Source organism: Rhineura floridana, chromosome 6 (genome assembly GCF_030035675.1).
Source record: "Rhineura floridana isolate rRhiFlo1 chromosome 6, rRhiFlo1.hap2, whole genome shotgun sequence".
Lineage (NCBI taxonomy): Eukaryota > Metazoa > Chordata > Lepidosauria > Squamata > Rhineuridae > Rhineura > Rhineura floridana.
This window is the reverse complement of record NC_084485.1, coordinates 116764452-116787358: the sequence shown is the minus strand read 5'-3', so window position 1 is coordinate 116787358 and position 22907 is coordinate 116764452. Positions and strand designations below refer to the sequence as shown.

The 22907-nt window shown below is 40.7% G+C and overlaps 1 protein-coding gene across 2 annotated transcripts in view; it reads right to left on the bottom strand.

The window, feature by feature from the left end:
* HS2ST1 (heparan sulfate 2-O-sulfotransferase 1) overlaps positions 1–22907 on the bottom strand; it is a 121807-nt gene that overhangs the window by 4576 nt on the left and 94324 nt on the right. For both annotated transcript variants that reach the window (XM_061633566.1, XM_061633567.1), the window contains 4 exons: positions 17464–17702; positions 8651–8736; positions 3603–3741; positions 1029–1126 (listed from right to left, as the gene is read on the bottom strand). In XM_061633566.1, coding sequence (XP_061489550.1) covers positions 1029–1126; positions 3603–3741; positions 8651–8736; positions 17464–17702 — 562 coding nt within the window. The remainder of the gene's footprint in view (positions 1–1028; positions 1127–3602; positions 3742–8650; positions 8737–17463; positions 17703–22907) is intronic.

Below are 22907 nucleotides of genomic sequence, written 5' to 3'. Positions count from 1 at the left end.
GTTACTTTATAAAAGGATAAACAAGGAGAGGGATTTCAGGTTTCTAGACTGGTTAAGCATTCATGATACCTCATATTTTAAAAGCACTGGCTCATGCCTTGGTTTGAATAAACTTAAGTGATCATGTATACATTTCTCTCCTACACAGAAATACAGCGTAGGAAATTGTCATAACTTAAGTGGCCTTTGGACATAGCATATTAAGGACATTATCCCAATTTTTTTAAAATCCTCATGTTTGCTGTTTCTTCTCCTACTCGTAAGTAAACAGAACAAGGTTTGATCTGAGTTGTTGTAATATGACAAATCAACTTCTAAACTTCATTTCCTGAACCCTTTAAGGCAGGATATGGTTCAATTTGTGATGGGCACTCATGTTAATCCATGTTTACATTATAGTTGTCAGAAAGTCTATTTTCCCCAGCTAAAAACAACTAGGTTTGGCACCTTAAAGGTTGAGTATTTTTTAATTTATACTGCCTTGGAAACTGATTTTGCTACCACCTGTGGGAGCATCCCCCAAGCAGAACTTTGCTCAGACGATGCCCCTGCCAGTTAAAGGGAGACCAACCAGGGAGACAATCCAGACAATGAAAGGGGTAGGATGGGGGGGAAATCAGTAAAAGTCACCTCTCCCACTTCTACCAGCAGGATCATCCAAAGATCAAAAGCTTTCTGGGATGGAAGGAGCCTTCCATCCACAGAAAGCTAAGCTGGCATCCAAGCCATGAAATTTTAAACAAAAAAATATCCCAGTTATGTGCTTTTAATCATGATACCCAATCATTAATATTAGTTTAGAAAGGGGATACAAAGTTCAGTCTGAAAATGGCCGATCATTTTCTGCTGCATGCAACTTTTTTGCCGTTTGATACTTTGGAAGTTAATCATAAAGTACACTTGTTAACTAAAGGTATAGATATGTTCTTCCCACAATCTTAACCTCTGCTACACAATATGATTAATCAAATATAATTCACACTAATCATTTATTTCATCTACAATTTAAACCAGCTTCCCAGTCTTACCAGCATTCAGAGCTGTGGCCACAGAAGAATGGAATTTGAAGCCAGAGTTTCTCAGGGGCACAATCTGAGCCTCCAGCTGCTACACATTCATCAAACGTCTGGAACAAAGACAAAAACTCAAGAGTGAGCTGTAAATTTCCATCTTAAATATCAAACTTCTTAATGTGGTTATGTTGCTAAATGAACTTGGGCTGTATTACTTCACAACAGCTTACTAAGAAGCCTGTGCCTGTATGCATCAACCAAGTTTGTGCATCAATATGTGTTGACTTTCAATTGTGAACACTAGACAATGAGATGATGAAGGCGGATGGGCACAAGCAGAACTCCATGTAATGTTACTTTTGGTATATGCAGCTCCTACTGCTCAAAAAGTGACTACTGCACTGTTGTGCAAAAAGCTGAGCCACAATCTGTTTTGTGGACACAGTTAGTATTCATTATTGACTCAGCACAAGGTAACCGCAGCAAAAAATGAACAGAGTGACTCAAAATAGCCCACTACATGCTGTGAATGTAGGGAGCATGTGTCAACTTTAGAAGTAGTACTTGGATTTAATGTTGTTAACAGTAACTAATTTAAATTCTACTTATATTCTCTCTACAAAAGCCAGTTGGTCAGAAAGCAAGTCACATTGTTGCTACCAAGGGAGATCAAATACTAGTATTGAAAAATAATTCTGAAGACAAAAGCTATCCTAGGGAACAACACGAGGTGGGGAAATGTATCTACAAGAAGAACCTTGCCTGCTCTGCATATTTGCTCTGTAAAACTAGAAAGCTGGAGAGGTGCAAGTATAAGTATGCTCCATTGGTCTAAGACAATCTGTAATGTCTGCTTCTTATACTTTCAACAGGCAAACATAGGAAAAAAACTGAACTCAGATGGTCACTACAAGGATCATATAGAAAGGAACTGTTACTTTCTGGGTGGCTTGCATGTTTGGGGAGTGGATTTATCTATTATGTTGTTGGGGGAGGGGCTATATATAGAATACAGTTGTACAAATCCACAAGACAGAAAGCACACCCCTTAGTGTATTTTAACTTTCTACAAATAAGTGTTGTTTGGCAGGAATGGAAGCCTCTTTCACGCCATCTATTTTAAGGTGCAATTAACCAACCAAATCCCATTTAAAATCTGTTTAATATCTACATCTGAAGAGGAAGATCATACAGAGCTTTAAGCTGCAGAGTCATCACTATGCTGATAACACCCAACTATCTCTTATTTACATCTGATCCTAGGGAAACCATTGAAAGGCTGAAATGCCATTTGGTTGCTATGACAGGGTGGAAAAAGCTGAGGCTTAATTCAGACAGATCAGAAATGCTGTTGGTGGAAGACTGATTCAGATTCAGCTTGGCATCTCAGATGTACTCCTCCGGAAAGTTCAGATATGCAGTTTAAGGGTACTCCTTGACCCAGTGCTCCTGTTGGATATGCAGGTAGTTGGTAGTGAAGGGTTTCTTTTTCCAGCTTTGGCTGGTTCACTATCTATGGCCATTCCTGGTAACACTGAACCTTGCCATCCATCCATGCACACCCTAGTGACCTCCATATTGAATTACTGTAATACGCTGTATGTGGCGCTACCCTACAAAAGTGCCCTAGAGAAATTCCACAGCCTGGTTGATGACTGCCAGATACTTTATTCCATCATACCAATTTCCCATGACCTCCACTGGCTACCAATTTGTTTCCAGGCCCAATTCAAGGTGCTGGCATTGACCTTTAAATCTCACTTGAGTCACTGGATAACTTAAGGATCACCTTCTTCCTTATGTTCCTTCCCACATGCTGAAATCACCTGAAGCCCTACTCCAGATCCCTTGGCCTCATAAGGCACAGCTGGTGGCAACAACTGTTAGGGCATTCTTTGTGATGCATCAGGTCCCATCACTATATATGGTTTCAGGGGCAAAAAAGCCTTCAGCTGATTATTTTCTTGACTGTCCAGGAATTATTGTGAGGTGTATGTGCTTTAGTTTTATGGTTTATGTGGTTTTTACCTGGGGATTATTTTTATACAAGCCTACTTATATGGTAAAGCTTGGAGGATGCTAACCTGTATGATCCCAGCTGCGTGACAGGGAATCCTTGTTCAATGTTAAACCAAGTTCCCATCACTTCCTTCCCCGTTAATGCACAATTCATTGCAGCCCTATCTTTACACATTTTACATTGAGCTGAATGCAAACCTTTCATAACCACAGCTTCATTCATTAAATGAATGCTTCTGGGAATATGGGGAGGGAGATGGTCTTTGATGAGCCCTCCTGAGACCCTATGTAACCTGATCCAGAGATCGGGAGGGTATCCAAAATTGTGTGGAAGGTGGTGCAGAAATCTGTAGGAAAGATTAGGGGGAAAAACCCACTGCCACAAGCTGATCCCTCTATCGGATAAAAGGTTCTTGCATTCATAGAAGACTCCTGTGAATGGATGTGCACTTTAAGATCAAACCCATGGTTTGGTCTAAATTTGTTTTTCAAAATTGCTATCTATGCTGTTCGTTTAGTTATGATCTCCATAATTAAAGCCATGAATAAGCTGCCAAGATGTACTTTTACTTTTTTATCCCCTTGCTTTCGTCTTCGGAGTCCAGGTCTGTAATCATCGCCAAAGCGCAGGAAGTAATAATAAGAAACCAGCCGTTCTATAGGATCCCTTATGACATTGATGTATATTGGTTTCTTTTTAACACCAAATCTGAAACAGAAGAGATAATCCAATTGACAAATCAAAGAGTTTCCTGCATGATGTAAAAGTGGATTTAGGGTCAAGTTTGTTTCAAAAGATCATTCTATTCTGCCATTTTAAGGTAAGTTAGGAGGGATACTGAGAAGGAGGCAATACTACATATTGTATTTCAAAGGTCCTTATAAACGCTTCAGATATTTTTTACAGAAAAGTCACAAAACCTTAAGTTAACACTCAATTTTGGTAAATATTAAACATGCATGTTTAATATTTACATATATTTGTTCAATTTATTTTGTCTACAAGTATTATCAGCAGAAGTTCTGTCTGGTACTTCTGCTTCCAACAGATGCAGCCTCTTAAAACTATGCTTTGTAACAAAGAAGATAACGCAGCTGGTATGACCGCAAAGTCCAGATGGGGGAAAGGTATGATATGACAGAGATGCTCAGAAATTGCTGTTGGTTTTATAAAGTGCTGCTGCACATAAATTGTAACTTTTGGTGCAAACTAGTAGGTGAAAAAAGTGATTAACTATTGGTTCAATTAATAGATCAGAAATCTTGTAGCATTGGACAGAGTTCAGAACTTTGGTTTTTAGTTCACATATATTTCAAACGTACTCTGCACAGCTACATTATGAAGACATAAGCACAATTCTTAACAATGCCTTAATGACATCATAATCATCATTATTATTAATACAGCACCATCAATGTGCATTAGGCACATGATTTTAGTAGGAACCCAAATAGCCTCGTATTTATCTGCAACTCTAGTTGTGTTTCCATGCTAGGCTGGTAAACCTTTGTATGCTAATTAGTACTATATGGCTTGCAGGCTAAATAAGCATGGCCTGTTGGTTGAATGTGCTCTGCACCTCATACTGCTGACTTAGCAGAATATGGTTAATATACTGTATGGTAAGAACTACAAAGATGCTTTTGAACAGCTTTGATTTACATTAGACTAACTTATTTCCAAAGTGTGAAAATAAGCGTTTAAAGATATATGAAAATCAATTACAAGCAAAACATATCCATCAAAACTAGCCTGAAAGCCTGAACTTTCAAAAATTGGATTTTAATTACAGTTTCAGCGCTTTATCATTTTAATGACAAAAACAGGTGTTTTCAAACCCTTCCCCATGCATTAAAGGAGTTACAATAAAGTTGGCAAGGTATTGAACAGGTCAAAGATATCAGGAACAGCACCACTGCAAGTGCAACTGCTTGGATCATTTCAGCCTTGCTTGCTTTGAGGATATTGACCCCTTTCCAACGTGGCTGATTAAGGCCAATCAAGTAGAACTTAGAAGTTCAATGGCCAAATAGTACAATCTTCACATTGAAAGGGGAGGATTCATCTTTTGTTGGAGGGAGTCCCCCACCTATTCCTGCAGAGACATTCTTTAGACAGGGATGATTAATCAAGCTTTAGAACTGTCTAAAATCTTCCCTTTTTAGGAATGGTAACTTAACACATGTTGGCACAGCTGGATTCTAACCTGGTTATGGCCCTGTGTCTTGATTCCACTGTATTTATTGACTGCTGTTAATTTTTTTGTTATTTTATTGGAGCCTGCCTCAAGATTTGGAGAGGAGGGATAAAAAGCAGACACTCACTAACTTTTCCCAGTACAAGAAAAAGGATATGAGGCAAGACCTCTGCTGAACCCGTCCCCCCAGCAGAGGCAACAGTTACACATCTGGAAAGGTAGAGCTGCTGTCACCTTGAAGAGAGGAGGCAAAGCAACGCCTAGTGACACCATCATCCATCATGTTTCTTAGGCCTCCACTATGGGAGAAGTAAATCAACATGTGCCTCATTTCTCCTCATCCATTATGGATTTAGATGGTTCATTAACATCACAATCCTTAGGTGAAGTAAAGCAAGTTGTTCCTTTAGATCAGCCTTTCCCAACCTTTGGGTCCCCAGATGTTGCTGGACTAAAACTCCCATCAGCCCCAGCCAGCATGGGCAATGGTTAGGAATTATGGGAACTGTAGTACAGCAACATCTGGAGATCGAAAGGTTGGGAAAGGCTGCTTTAGATTCTCTACTCATATATTTAGCATAAAGGGGACCCAAAATCCAATCAGGGTCCCTTGGCATTCCAAGACAAACGCTTGGAAGTCCTGTACACATTCCTTTGCCTATCTGACAGATAACAGTTTCAACTACCCAGTAACACATATATGAATTAAAAAGAATGAAGAATGAGGCAGGATCAGTATTGTTTTTATAATCTGGTGCATGAGGGTTTTGTACTCTACCACTTGGTGAAATTTCTAGAACACTCTACCACCACTGTTGTAAAGGTTTTGAAGTTCAATGCAATTTTATGAGAGTATATATTGAATCAAAGCATTATGCCAGAGTATATACAGGAGGATGAATCTTTGCTGAAAGAATTTACACTTCTCAATTGCAAGAATGCAACATCACAAGTTACTCTTGTCTCTTGCCAAGAGCAAGCACAGCACTCAATTTATTATTTTAATAATGCAAACCACAAATATAAGAAAGCAAACTGTTGCAGGGGGAAAATAAATCATTTAGGTGAAAGGGTAACAAACAAAAAAACACAAGGATAATGTAGCCCTGCAGGAAAATATGCATATGAATGAAATTTGTGAAATTGCTTAGCTGCCTTTCTTGAGGTAAAATAATTTTAGACTGAAGTTACAGTATCTACAAAATGTTTTAAGTTTTTCCTATGAATAATGTATAAGATAGAGTAACACTTACCTAGCTGTTCACAAGGTTATTATTTCATTAGGTATTCAACACAAGAGGTTTATTAATATAGCATTTTGCACTTTCAAATTTGGAGGAAGCAATGCAATTTTATTCTCAGGTTTCTTTTTGATATTTCTTTGTGTACTATTTCAGTGTGGAAACATTTCAGCTGCTGACTTCCTTCAGCACCCTTTGGCCGATATCATATTGAATTTTCAGAGACTTTATACAGAATACAAAACTTCAGATGTCCCCATTTTTTCCCATGTTGTCACAACAAATAAAGTAAGATGGATTTCAGATAAAATGAATAGCTGCACTCTGAAAGCTACCATTACTTCCAGGTTAGTACTGGTTAAACAACACAATAGCCTTTGCCAACCTGGTGGCCTCCAGGTATTTTGAACTACAACTCCCATCAGCCCCAGCTAACTTGGCCAATGGTCAGGGATGACAGGAACAGAAGTCCAAAAAATACGTTAAGTACCAGGTTGGGGAAGACTGTTATAGAGAATTGGGCAAGAAAGAGGCACATACAAATCAGAAGTGTGGATGGAATAGGGAGAAATTCTATAATTTTACATCTCCATTCATGGCATTTTTGTAACGAGTTTGCGCTGTAAGAGCACAACCAGTCTCAAAAGCTGGATCATATTCAAATTATGTATGCAGCTCCCTTGCTGATGTCTTGCAGATGGGCAGAATAAAGTGCAGACAGTATTTTCTATAGAGGGGTGGAAGCAATGGTGATTAACCCCTGCAGCCTTGTGCACCTACGCTTGGGATTGGGAAGAGACTTCTGGTACTTGCTTATTACTCTGTGTCAAACCAGGCATCCACGAAGTTCCTATACAAGTATGGTTTAATTGGGAGAAAGAAATGCACAAATTTCAGAGAAAGCCTGATCTCTCCTCAACTCACCATGCTGGGCAACATGGCTCCTGCAATCACACACAAGTGGGCATTTATGATGTCATTTGTTGCTTGTCACAGAATGGCTACACCATGAGGCCATAATGATGATGCTTGCCAGGAGGTAGCAAGCCTGGCAGCACTGAATCAAAATCATTACTGCCTGTATGAAGTAGGGCTAAATAAATACTGACTGAAAAACTTAAGCAGATGTTCTTCCTCCATGTATCTGGAATGTTGGGCTACAGCTACTGCTGAGCACCAATCTAACTGTTAGAAATACTAGTACTAAAACCTAGTCATAGTGCAATGGAATGCCCTTGTAAAGAAAGTCTAGTAAAAACTTTGCACTACTGAATGCAACAAGTTGATTAAAAGGAAACGTAAATGTTTTTGTACATATTAATATGCCATATTATTCTTTAAAAAAACGGCTGAAAGCACCAAGTGGTATCCTTAATGGTTCAAATTGAATATTTAATAAAAATTGTTGTTTCCTTTTTATTTTTATGGCTGAAAAATTACAAGGTAATTGTAATTTTGAGTGCATGTATCCAGTTTGGCTAGTATTTCAAATCATAGATAAAGGGGAATGAAGACAACAGACTGATTGTCCAGCTTGTTGGGGTTTTCTTGTATGATCTGATGGAGCCAGCCCATGGGATCTAAGATTTGTGGGAAGGCAACTTCTAATTAGAAAGCCTCTATGGGAGAGCAGATAGTTACTAGCAAAGTATGGGGAAGGGGTGCAACCAACAGATAAGTACCAACTGGACGATAAACAAAATCTGGAGAATCTCAGCTACTTAAAAGAACAAAAATAAAGGGAAAACTGATCAATTTTTCTGATTTGCTGCTCAGCAAGACTGCTTTGATGTGTATGCACACACCCCTCTCCACTCCACCATGTCCTCTCTCAGAGCACACAGAAGCTTTTAAATTCAGGTACTATGATTTCCAAGAGTTCAGTCACCAAAACATGTCAACATGAAATGCTGGTGCATGTCCAGGAGAAAAAGACTAATTGAAACCATCTGCATGAGAAGTCAATAACATGGCGGGGGGGGGGAGATAAAAGCTTGACTAGAAGTAGTAGGGAAAAATCAATGTTCAGAATTTCATATTGCAATTTCTGATCTTGACCATTAGAGGGCAGTAAAATCTAAAGTGAATCAGTGTTAATACTTGGAACAACAAAAATCAGCTGATGGAAATATTTTAAACTTAAACTGCAGCAAACAGAATTGTTTGTTGTGTAGCTTACTTTACAAAATCCAAGAAGGATATATGTCCATGATAAAACCCTGGTTTCATTTCTTTCCAGGAAGTTACATTCTTCACAAATCGTACCTGTGAGGAAAAAAGTTTTTGTAATATTTACAAAAATGAATTTGCAATCAAATGAAACAGGCTATCACTAAGAGGTGCAATTCAGCTAATAGCATACAACAACAATACATGCTCAACTTGGAAGAGTTCTTGACATATCTATAATTTCATGTTTATGTAGTATTTTCCAAAAAGGCTCGAACTGCTTCTTATAGATCCTCTTAGTAATCCTGAAAAACTGCCATTTAGGTCGGCCAGCATCATCTTTCCTCTATTACAGGAAGCTGAAAAAACAGTGGCATATCCAAGACTAACAGAGGGCTCACAGATGACCTGTGAATGAACCAGGGGCTTCCCAGTAAAAAGCACATGCTTTAAAAATAAAGAGTACTAATAAGTACAGCAGCTCAAAGAAACCCAATATTTACAATCTGGATGCAAAGCTGTTTGCTTTTTCCAGAGTGATTCGTTTTAAAATATGTTGAAAACCTAATCTCCTAATGTCAATATTCCAGGGCAAACGGTCTCTCCAACTGAGGGAAATTGGTCTATCAACTGATTTCAGAGGAACTCCCATTCATTCTACAGACTGAGATTCTTACTGGAAAGATGACCTACAATAAGTTTCTGGCACTCCCAGGGAATAGTTTACAGGCTTCTTCTCCTTTTAGCTATTGAGCTGTATCCCATGATCCATTTCACTTATGTTGGTGCCATTATTTGTGCACAAACAAATGCATACATAATTGTGGACAGACAGAACTTTGGACTTAGGTAGATATTGGACTAAGCCAGGTTTCTTTAACCTGGTGCCCTCCAGATGTAGCTGAACTATAACTACCATCAACCCCAGTCACCATGGCCATAAAGAGAAAATGAAGTCCTAAGTAGACACAGGTAAAGCTTGTTGCAATAAATGGAAGCAGATATGACAAGTGGGACCTGCAACAAAACGCTGCAGTGTGGAGTGCTCCAGTTCAGATGTTCAGCTCTTACATTTCCTCTTTCACAAACTCATGGCAGGAAAAAGCGGGGCAGCACCAAACACATGCAACAACAACAAAAGGAAAAGCCTCAAAGTTGTACTGAAAAATCCATTTTTTTTAAACAATCAGCTGATTGCCAATGTTTGAGAAGCCCTCTCCAAAGGGCTTTGCAAGTGCCCCAAATCAGCATTTTTGAAGCCCTGTGCACAGCGCTGATTGTTGACGCTTGAGGAGGACTGTGGAGTCAGTACGCCAAACCTTTGACTCCAACTCCTCTATTTTTCTACTCTCCAACTCCGACTCCACCCAAAATTGCTTCTGACTCCACAGCCCTGGAAAGGGCTGTAAATGTCTTTTTAAATTGGAAGCTCTCGTAGGAGCATTTTTATCGCTGCCTGAATATGCGCTGATCTTGGCATCACAGCATTTGTCTTCATCTGGGTCCTGTGTCATACACTGACACACAAAATGTTTTCCATCTTGAGTTATGGTGAAATGCTCAACTACAGCTGACTTCATGGGAAGCTTCTTTAACATTTTGATTTTATATTTTAAAAAATTTGTCAATCAAAATTTATTTTAAAGCCGGAGTCGGAACATTTCTAAAGACTCCGACTCCACCCAAAATTGCTCCCGACTCCGACTCCACAACTCCGACTCCACAGCCCTGCGCTTGAGAAGCCCTGTAGAAGAGGCTAATCCTGCAAGGCCCCTTTTGTCCAAACCCCACATCTGATGTCACGTACAACATTAGGTGTAAACCAGATGGGCGTAGCTTGGCCAAAATAGCTTCAAGGGCCGAATGGAGAGGCCTGGCAGCAGGGCCGGTTCCAAGCGGCGGCAAGGTGGGGCACTGGCCCGAGGGCCCCTGAGGTTACAGTAGCCCCTGAGGGGCCCCTCTGCTCCCCTTCCACGATTCGCGGCAGGATTGCTGCCGCGGATCGCACGGCGAGAGCTTCAGGGCTCCGCCATTCCCTTGCTTAACTTACCTTTTTCTGCGGTTGCGCACGCAGCGGTGCCCTTAAGAAAGATGGCGGCTGAGGTTTTCCTAATGGGCTGAAGCCTCTGCCATCATCTTGGATGATGGCACGCATGCGTGCTGCACGCTCGCATCCCTGCCATGAACTGCAGAACAAGGTAAGTTAAGCAAGGGAATGGCGGAGTCCCGAAGCTCTCACCGTGCGCGAATCGCGGAAGGGGAGTGCTGGGGCCTGGGGCAGGCTTTTGCCCAAGGGCTCCAGCGTGTCTGGGGCTGGCCCTGGGCGCGTGCACACATCTATGTGTGTGTGCGCACATGTGTGCCAGAGCAAGCTGGTGCCCAAGGGCCCCGGTATGTGTGGCACCGGCTCTGCCTGGCAGGTATAATTAGGTCCAAAGGCAAACATTCTCCACCCTTGACCTAATGGTTCAAACAGGATGAAATTTCTGTTTAGTTTCCAGCCATTCCATTCTACCTCCTCCCCAATATTCTGTATTCACTGAGCATGCTTAGTCCTTATTGGGTTGCTATAGGGTCATCCCCCCCCCAGGGCCAGCATCAGACTGTAACGGCCCTTGGGCATCTGACTACAGTGGGCCCTCGCTGGCACACCAATGCAGCAACATGGGAGGTGGCACAGCTGGGCCTATTTTAAGCCCTTGCCGGTGGGGAGAGGAGTGTTGCCTGGAAAGGTGGCTCCTGCTCCGTGAGGCATGCCAGTATTGTGTTGCAGCGTGCATGGTCCATGACCCGATGCCAGCATGGATCAGAGGAGGAGCTGCAACTACCCATCTCCAGCAGCAGGGGCCCCTCTCAGCCACAGAGACCCTCAGCCAGTGCCCAATCTGGCTGCCCTTTGGCGACAGGTCTGTTCCCCCCCCCATCTTGGATGGGGGACTGTGGGGACATACATCAGCCCAATTCCAGCTATATTAAATTATTTCATTTTTTCCACTAGGCAGCTCTCTTCCGCTCCTTGAGACATTACAAAGAGCTTCTCAGTATGAACCAGAAAAGTGACTTATCCAGACAATAAGGGCCTTTCGACCATATATGTTTCTCTGTCCTCCTGTTCCAGCCACTCCGTTCTAATTACTCCTTCCAGGTTCCCCCCCCCCGGGTCTCTCAAGATTATGGGGCTATTTTGGAGTGTGCCCTTAGTGTTTTTTCTGCAGATGTTACATAATTTGTGCATACCTTGGGGTTAACTCAAGTTAACCTCAAGTAACTCAATATTCAAGTCTGCCTGTTCTCTCTTACGTGTAGATGTGGTTTTGGCATGAGCTCAGGAAGACCTGAATTCGTATTAGTAGAAGGAACTGTGATATTCAAAAGACAGCAACATGTCTCAAAACAAAAGGTCCAAACCAGATGCCATCTTTGAGTAGTTTAACCAAGTGAATCAACCAAAGGTTCATTTGGCTTTATTAGATGAGTTGATAAATCTGAGTACCACCATCTGTTGGGCTCTTAATATTGCAATTTCAGAAACTGATATACTAGGGCACACTCAAATTGAACACACCAGGAAGTATCCCTCTACTGTAACAGATGAAGACATATGGTCTCCACAATTAAAGCAGAAACTTCCAAACCTGCTCTCATAACTGTTCAAGGAGTCCTATATTAAAATACATATATATTGGTGCTTCTACAGTGTAATGTGTGTATGTTGTGTGTGTACATATACACACATATATACAATGAGGTCATAAAAATTACCAGGAAAACTTGTTTCTATACACACACAAACAGATATTTCCCAGATGTTTTCTTTCTAAACGAAGACTGTAATCTCATATTAAAAGTGATGGTGATGTGCTGCTATTTCTTCTTGCATGTGACCAGATAGCTTTAGTTGTTTGCTAAAAGGGACTTTGAGTACTTGACAAGAGCTGAAACTTGCTTTCTCTGGCATTTATTGTATTGATGTTTGCTTGAGACAGCAAGGTAGTTTAAAATGGAGAGTACTTACAACAGTAGGATGTTGATATCACTCTCTCTAATAGCAAAATAGATCATGACTGCCAACAGCTATGTGGTCAAAGTAAGAGCCACTAAGAAACGAGGAGGAGCTATCAGCCTACTCAGGTGGAACTTGAGGTCCACAAAAGTACAAAAAACCCACACATAAACCTAAGGGAGAAAAAAGACCAACTAGAACTAGGCATATTCACTAGCCACAAAATGTTGAGTGTCAGAATAGAAATGGCAGGGGGAGTAGATGGAATGGTGTACCCTGGAAGGGGATAGCAGGCTGGCAGGAACCCTGGACAGGAGCACTCCTGTTAGGTGATTAAACACTGCAACATTTTTGTAGCAGGTCTATTTTCTGAAGAGGCAGAAATTTACAAGCTCTTCTTGTGAGAAGGAAATTAGATTTTGTTACAACTATTAGTTCACTGTGGTTTGGGAATTGTGGGGTGGGAATATGGGATCTAGTTAACAATTAACGTATATCATTTAATTGTCAAATTCTAAAATGTTAGCACACGGCATACAACAATCTAAGTAAGCACCTCCAAAGGAATAGCTATAATAAAACTGAGCCCAGATGCCATCTCAGTTCCCCTGTGAATTTTTCACCTATTTCCACAAATTGAAACAATCATTAAAATTTGGATTAGAAAAGGTCATGAAGTTGCCAGGCACCAAGAGACCATCAAGTCCAATCTCCTTGCTGTGAGGCAAGACAATCTAATATATCCCAAAAATAAAACACAAAATGCTTATTCACAGTCAGCCATAAGGAGAGAGTCACTGCAGTGCACCAGGGGTTCATACTCAATAATGGTTCAACACCAAAGGACTCTCATATTCATCTGCATATCTTAATACGTAGTAGAGATATGATGCTTTGAATGGTGCCCTAAATCTGAATGAAATAAAAAGGGCTGAAACATGCTTACTGGATCAAAGTTGGTGAAAAATAGTCTTAGCTACTTCCAAACATGAAAGATCTAAGCACAGTAATAAACCAGAATCACTCCAAAAATGACAACCTAGATGACTTGGAAACTCAGGGAATTGTCCCCAGCTTCTATAGGTCACAGATCCTGCCAGTCATTTCAGAGCTGTTGAAATTTAGTTTCTTTCTCTGGACTGCAATCCCCAATTGCAGTCAGACACTAAGCATAGATACTGTAAATACTAATGTGTACTAAAAAGAGGGGGGAAAGGGTGTGCTGCTTTAATCTCCAACCTCCACATTTGCTCACCTAGCAGCTTCATAAATACTGAATAAGATGTGCCAGGAAGGTGAACCAGTGACCAGCAATATATTCTAAGGGAAATTGTGTTTTCACATTTCCTGTGGCAGTCAGAGTGGCAGATTAGTCTGAAAGATCTTAGTTGCAGGAGCCATCTGCTCTTTTTGATATCAATATTTTGTCATCTTATATCCAGACTTACAAAAAAAGTAATACTTAATTTGTGTTGCTGCATTTGGTGACCAAAGCTTTTCATGGAAGAAGTCAGCAGTAAGCTAACAGAATACCCACCAGTTATCAACATATTGTACTACTCAAGGTCAAATTTAGTCCTGTGAATATTTTGCCATTACTTAAAAACTGTACTTTACATATTGTATAGAAAAGTGAAACAGTATTTAGCATTTCAAATTCAAGATAATCTCTGGAATTTAACTTCCCAAAAATATGAACAAGTTTCTGCAGAAGTATTATTCCCTGGCACTTTTAGGGAAAAAAAGGAAATGCTATTTATGTTTTAAGCCCAGATGAGCTTCACGGAATTGAGAGATCAAATGTACTTTGATGAAGAACAAGAAATCCTGAAAAGAAAAAGTAGAAAATGAGTAGTATAAAGATTTTTGTTTTCTTGGCAGATGGGAATGCTAACAATTCTCTAAGGATCAAAGAAAACAAGCCAGACAAGGCAGCATGAGCTCAGCAAAATCTGGGAGAAATATAAGTTTTGTACCCACAGCATAAAATGGATTACCAATTACAGAATTCTTTGCAGATATGATACAGGACACAGTATAGCTTTGTATTTAATGAAACTTGGTTCTATTACATCTTTAGGCCCTGAACTACTAAAGGTTTGCAGGCTAACTCTGCTCCAAATAACTGGAAAACACTAATATGGCTGCCCTGGGGACTCTTGGGAGTTGAAGGATGCAGGATATTAATTTATTAAATAAAACAAATGTAGGAAGCTGTCCAGGTACACAGTACTTGCCTCACTAGAGTCCCTCTTGACCAGTAGTGCTGCTGTAGGACACAGACAGAAACTTCTTTACTATTATGAAATATTAGCTTGGTGCTAACAGTGTGCCAGGCATTGTACAAAATATAGATGCAGTATGGACTCTGTATAGAAACTTACATTTAAATGAGGTTGATAAAATAAAGAAGAAAGGCAAGGAGACAGCTTATGAAATGTCTGAATGATTAAGTGAATGATTTTGACAGCAGACTTCTGGACAGCAGAAATTCTGCCTTAATGCACTGAGAAATCACTCAAGCTTTCCAAGCAACAAATATCTATTTACTTTATATATGAATATGATTTACCCTTATATAAGTTTAATTAAGCTCAATTAAAATACTGATTTTAATGGTAAGTCTGGTATCAGTCCCCTGATCTACCAGGTTCTAAGCCAGGGTTGTTAACATGGTGTCCTCCAGATGTTGTTTTTACTTTAATTTTTTATTTAACAAAGTTTATATACCACTTACTTGACAGAAGACCTCTAAACAGTTTACAAAGAAGCTAAGCAGTTTACAAAGAACCGTTGTCAGAATCCAACTCTTCCAGCTACACAGGAAGTGGACTAGACTGTGAAAGACCAACCCAAATGGTGTTTGCATTTTAACAAATTTGTAGGGACATACAATATCCCTGAGAGTAGGTCAGGTCTCCTGTTCCCCTGGTGCATTCACTATAGCTGCCCAATTTCCACTTTTTAAAGTATGATAGAAATATCTGTTGGCTATAAGTACAGGCATACCCTGCTTTAACATATGCAATGGGACCGGAGCATGTGTGTAAAGTGAAAATGTACTTAAAGTGAAGCAATCATCTATGCATGTACTGCACTGCAATCACCACTAGATGGCAGCGGCGTCATGCCATTAAGTGTCCGTAATTGCGAAGCACGCATACGTTAAGCGGGGTATGGTGGTGTATGGAGCATGTACGTTATAGCGAGGCGACGTTAAGTGAAGCGACGTTAAGCAGGGTATGCCTGTATGTTCTTCAACTACAAGGGGGGGTTGCCTATTAGTGAATTTCTCTATTTTTTAATCTGGGATGTAAGAAATAGGATCCTGTGCAAGTTTGCTGAAAATGGATTGATCATTTGCATGCTTATTAAGTTCAGTGGGATTTACTCCCCTCCAATCATGTTTAGGATAAGTGAAACTGACCGTGGGGAGGAGGAAAAGGAGGAGGGCTGGAGTTGGGAGGGGTGGGAGGGCGAGGAGGAGGGCAGGAGAGGGGGAAGAAGGGGAAAGGCAGGTTTCATCATTTGTATGCTTATCGAGTTCCATGGGATTCACTCCCCTACAATCATGCTTAAGATAGGTGAAACTGACTACGGGGGGAGGAGAAGGGGGAGGGAGGGCTGGAGTGGGGAGGGGAGAGGAGGAGGGTGAGGGGAAAGGTGCGGGGAGGGGCAGGAGAGAGGAGGGAGGAGTTCAGTGGGATTTACTCCTGCGCAATCATGCTTATGAAAGGCAAAACTGATGTGGGGGAGAGGCAGGGAAGATGAAGGGTAGAGAGGAATGTGGAGGAGAGATAGGGGAGGGGAGGAGATAGGGTAGGTGGGCACTAGGTGGAGGGAAAACCTCTTTCCTTTCCAAAAGGAAAACATTGTTAATAGTATCATTATTTTTCAGAGTTTCCCCCACCTTTTTATTCTACAGCAGATACATGAAGTCTCCCACCCAAATTTGAACCAAAGCTGTGTCTGCCCACATCCACATCAGACATTTATTCCACTTTAAACAGTCATGGCTTTCCCCAAAGATTCCTGGGAAATGTAGTTTGTGAAGGTGCTGAGAGTTGTTAGGAGATTCCCTATTCCCCTCGCAGAGCTACAATCCCCGGAGTTCTCTGGGAAGAGGGGCTGACTGTTAAACAACCTCTGACCACTGGAGCTCTGTCAGGGGAATAGGAGTCCCCTAACAACTCTCAGCACCTTTCACAAACTACACTTCCCAGGATTCTTTGAGGGAAGACATGACTATTTAAAGTAGAGTAAGTGTCTAGCATGGGCCCTCTGATCAGTCAAGCCAAACAGCTGTGAGTCTGGCTTTTAAAACACTGACAGTTGGTTCCTACTGACATGCCTGTGCTTATCACAGACTCCAATGTTTAAGAAAATTAATTAAAAATCAGCCATGTATTTTTTTAAAAAGCTTTAAACTGCAGAAGATGAAGGTCCAAGTATGGGGCAAAGTCAGTAACATGGTTACATGGCTGATATTTAATTAATTTCAACAAATTATGAGACAACTGACAGAAAAAAGCCTAACAGGAATCTGGATTTTTTTCACTCTTGCTTTAGACTTTGGATTCTCTCTAACAAACTTAGAGGGTTGTTAACCAAGAATTTCAGAGTTCAGGACTACAAGTTTTGTCAGATTTTGTTTTGAAATGAGCTTATGGGAAGCAGCAGAATGGCATGGGAGGTATTTTCAATTTAACATTGTGGAATGTGAAAAATCCATGCTGGCTATAGTATACAGCCATTCTCAAGGCAGTATAATTAAAGCTCTTAAAGAAACAAAACGTTACATCTTAACCAATGGAACCTACTTGATCTTGCAGAGACATCACAGGATTATTCTTGGTTGTGTTGATATGCAGAACATGATACTTGTTCCGCGCACAAAGATCATAGGCAATGTTTGTAAAGGATGTGCTTGCAGTTTTAGGTACTCGATTATAAATGATCACCACATCTTCATCTTCATCCAGAACAACATCTGACCGAAAGCCATCTATCGTATGACGCTGCTCAATTTCTCGGACTTCGTGTTTTGCAATAGCCCTCTCTGTAAAGAGAAAAAGTGCACAAGCCATTTTATGAGCAATTTTCATTTAATCATTTATCGACCAACCTTCAGTTTAACCCTTTTTAAAATGTTCTGTTAAGATACAATGACTGGTAACTTAACATTAAAACTTCCATTCAGAATTAACAAGAGAAAGAAAAAAATGTCTACTAGAAGACTCTCCCCACAATATGATTTTTTTCAACACCAATCTGAAAATGATTGCTATAAAACATATCATTTTGCAATGATAGATGAAATGATACTCCACAAAATATGAATTTTACAGAACATTAGTTACTGACCATTCAGGGTTTAGTCAATTAATTGCAAAGAGGAACTGAAATTTAGATAAAACGGATGTTGTGCTTATTTTAATTAAGTCCACTCCCCTGTGATTGATACAGCAATGAATGGCTTTGCAAAATCCAATTAGATATATTAATTGCAAGTCTGATAAGAACAGAAGTGGAAGCAGCTTATAACATCATCATTAAAAAAGTGTGAAGTGCCAATCTTGAATAGAAAAATGTAGCAGAACAGAGGAGAACAGAGCAAGGGACACAACTGCAATCCTTGAATTGAATGCCAGTTAAACTGGGACGCTACACTTCAGCATAAGTCCCCAACGTCTTCCCAAGTAAATGCTAACTGACCTTACCCCAAAGCACAGCCAGTACCAGTATCTGATTTAAATGCACTTTTCTCTGTATGCTGGGCCAGTCACTTCTGTCTCGTCTGAAAGCAGGCTACCTTACCTTAAGAACACAAGAACAGCCTGCTGGATCAGGCCAGTGGCCCATCTAGTCCAGCATCCTGTCAGTGGCTAATCAGTTGCCTGTGGAAATCCCATAAGCAGGACCTAAGTACAAGAGCACTCTCCCTTCCTGCTGTTTCTAGCAACTGGTATTCAGAAGCATACCACTATTCAACCATGCAGCTGAAATTCAACACATGCACACTAATTAATGCTCTCTCCCAGTTTCCTCCATTCACAGCTACCATACTTATAATAACCATCTCTCCAGCTATTTCACATTCAATTTGCAAACAAGGTGGACATGACAATCCTTCTTTTGTATGTATGGGTGCTTTCTTTCAACTTTGCAACAGAACAGCATTGCATTGGAATTCTTGAGACATTAGGGACATGCCCATGGCTAGTATACAAGTAGGAAAAAAGGGGGAAGCATTCCCTTTTCTGTATTTATTTTTCTTTTAGGTGGTCCTATCACATATTCAATTATGTGTACACTGTCCTAGGCTCTTATAGGAGGAAGGCTGGGTAAAAACATAGGAAACAAACAAACCATATCGCCTTTGGATTTACAAACCAAAAGGCAGGCCTAGGCAACAGAAGCTTTTTTTGAAAATAGGGTGGGGAACAGGCATAGCTAACACATGCAGTCAAATGTTCAAATACATAAAATGTTCAACATCAAAAATGCTGGGAGACACAAAACAAACCAACACACAAAAATGTCCATCATAATCCAAATGGGTCCATGATACAGAATTAAATTCTAAAGGTTACGTTCTGGGCATTTTTATGACTACCAGATGCTCAGATTACCAGCTGTCTTTCTTTGTCCTGCCCTTCCTGCCAGGTTTGCTCAGCTCCTCATGCAGCATTATATGAAAATTATTTAATTAGCTAACTGGCACAGTTGTCAAGAAAATGCATAGGTTCATTCTTGATGTTAATGAAGTGCTACTCAATGATGTCAGTCTCTCAAATCCTTGCATCTAAGAAGCCTGTAAAAAAACACTCAGGAAAGCCAAACAACCTCCAACCACATTGTCTCAACATTCAACTTGGCTGTATTACATTTACAGCCTCTCAGCGTATATGATTAAATTTTTCTTTTAGCCAAATTTCATACATTTTTTAAAAAAGAGGAAAGTGCTAGATCATTAAATCAGAAGTTGAGATATCCTAATTAATAGTTATCTGTACAACTTCGTATCTGTTCCCTTAGGGCATATGAATTATGATAGGGTCTAACTACATGAGAGACTTTTCCCTTCATTACAAGATTTATCAGCATTTCAAACTCAGATAATTCAGATTAACAGAATAGGCCTCTTCTACTTAAATGCAAAAGCTGTGACTGATAGAGTGCTGGGAAGTAAAATGCGTATAGGTCACTCAGAGTGCTGGGAAGTAAAATGCACTCTTTATAGGTCACTCTTCAATTTATAGATTTATAGATTACAGCAAAGCCTTTGACTGTGTAGATCAGGGCTGTGGAGTCGGTATGTCAAACCTTCGACTCCGACTCTGACTCCTCTATTTTTCTACTGTCCGACTCCGGCTCCTCTATTTTTCTACTGTCCGACTCTGACTCCTTCATAAATAGCAAATGTATATTGATTTATGTTAAAATATTAATATTAATATATTAATTTTATTTTGAAGCCGGAGTCGGTACATTTCTACTGACTCTGACTCAAAATTGCTTCCAGCTCCAACTCCGACTCCACCCAAAATTGCTTCCGACTCCGACTCCAGCCCTGGGGTAGATCATGAAAAACTATGGAATGCTTTAAAAGAAATGGGGGTGCCACAGCATCTGATTGTCCTGATGTGCAACCTATACTCTGCACAAGAGGCTACTGTACGGACAGAATATGGAGAAGCTGATTGGTTCCCCATCGGAAAGGGTGTGAGACAGGGGTGTATTTTATCACCTTACTTGTTTAATCTACACGCTGAACATATCATACTGAAAGTGGGATTGGACCAAGATGAAGAACGTGTGAAAACTGAAGGGAGAAATATCAATAATTTAAGATATGCAGACGATACCATACTCTTAGCAGAAACCAGTAATGATTTGAAACGAATGCTGATGAAAGTGAAAGAGGAAAGCACAAAAGCAGGACTACAGCTGAATGTCAAAAAGACTAAAGTAATGACAACAGAAGAGTTATGTAACTTTAAAGTTGACAACGAGGACATTGAACTTGTCAAGGATTATCAATACCTTGGCACAGTCATTAACCGAAATGGAGACCATAGTCAAGAAATCAGAAGAAGGCTAGGACTGGGGAGGGCAGCTATGAGAGAACTAGAAAAGGTCCTCAAATGCAAAGATGTATCACTGAACACTAAAGTCAGGATCATGCAAAAAAGACAAATAATTTGGGTGTAGGAACAAATTAAACCAGAACTATCACTAGAAGCTAAAATGATGAAACTGAGGTTATCATACTTTGGACACATAATGAGAAGACATGATTCACTAGAAAAGACAATAATGCTGGGAAAAACAGAAGAGAGCAGAAAAAGAGGAAGGCCAAACAAGAGATGGATTGATTCCATAAAGGAAGCCGCAGACCTGAACTTACAAGATCTGAACAGGGTGGTTCACGACAAATGCTATTGGAGGTCACTCATTCATAGGGTCACCATAATTCGTAATCAACTTGAAGGCACATAACAACAAAACTTCAATTTATATAGGAGATAAATGACTGATGGGGAATTTTGAGGTTTGTTGGACCGGAGGTCCTTGAGGAAATTGAAGATACAAGCTTGCAGCAAAGTTAGGACTTTATTGGTTACGTGCGCACAGTCAGCCTCCCTTGAGTGGACAGACAGCTGCAACATGGCACTGTTTGCCTGGCTGAATTTTTTAAGCCTTATTCCCACCCCCCAGTCTCATACCTGCAGCCGGGGCCGGCGCAGAGGGGCCCTCCTTAGGGTAGGAGGGTAGCGCTTCCATTCTGCAATCTATGGCAGCACTGGGTCCCGATACTGCAGTGGATCACGGAGAGGGAGCTCCCAAGCAACCCCCCAATATAGACAGTGTAAGCTTCAATAAGCCCGCACGCATGCCCTACCTGCATCTCCCATCCCTGAGAATGCTGTGTGCACTGCACATGCCTGCCTGCCATCAACTAAGATGGTGGCAGGGGCTTCCTTGAGGGAAGGTGGGTTGCACAAGTGGGCACCATGGGCGTGGGGCAGGCTGATGCCCAAGGGCCAAGTCATGCCTAGTGCAGGCCCTGCCTGCAACAGATTTTCATCAAGATTTTACAAGCGAGACAGAGCTATCAGGACCTCGATATCTCCTATATTTGTGTCAATAAGTTCCAAATTTGCCTTCCCCAAAATGTATCACATGATTCCTTTGCCCTTTTCAACATCACAACATAAAACATTTAAAATCTTGCACTAGTTTGTAGAATGCAAAAATCACAACTGTAGGCTGGTGGTACTGAATTTGCTGACAAGCAATCACAGCTTGAGAATTTCCCTATGGCAAGCTGGACAGAAATTGCTTTTATAATTATTTGTGTTTTTCTCAATTTGACTACAGAAAGTCTGGTCATGCATTTAACTAAACTGGTATATCTGGGCACTTGAAACTCAGCGTTGTAAGTTACCATTCACCTGTGGTAACTGTCCTCAAGCAACCAGATGAGTCCCAATTCTCTTATATAGCTACAAAGAGTCATCTGACTCTTTAAGAGTAGGTTGCAGAAGCCAGTCTGCTACATTCAGGAAGTACATACTGATTCTGGAAGGTGGAAAAAAAGCTGCCCATTTTAAAGAGAGGTGCTAGGTTCCAAATACAGTGTGTGAAGCCCTTCCTAGTTCCTTTCAGAATGTGTGTTGTGTGTGAGAGAGAGAGAGGGTGGGGGAGCCTCACACACCATCCCCAGGACCCAATCGTGCTTTTAAATCAGGGCGGTGTTCTGAAAGCTGTTGAAGGTAAAGACAAATTCTTCTCCACCCCCAACTTTCAAGGAGAAAAACAGCTCTGCGCTGCTTGTGACACTGGTCCCAGCCCTAAACCTAAGGCAGGCAGCAAGAAAAACCTAACCTACAGCTTTAAGAAAGCTCAGCTGTTTTAGAGACAGCATCACCAAGATTGATATCTAGAATATACATAATTATTATAAACAAATCCTTCCAAGGCAGTTTACAAGTAAAATCAAAATATATTCATATCACAAGAAAGCATAAAAAATGTAACAAGTTCTCAGCATCCTTCCTACAGATTTGCAGATGTCAGATGGCCCTGGAGGGAGGGGGGCAATCCAGCTGGAGCAGGCTCTGAAGTGTTAGTAGAATTGGACAAATCAGCATAACAATAACAGTGGCTACTCTATGTGGGGCTGCCCTTGAAGTTGGTCCAGAAGTTGCAACTGGTGCAAAATGTGGCTGTGAGACTGCTCGACTGGGGCAGGGTATCG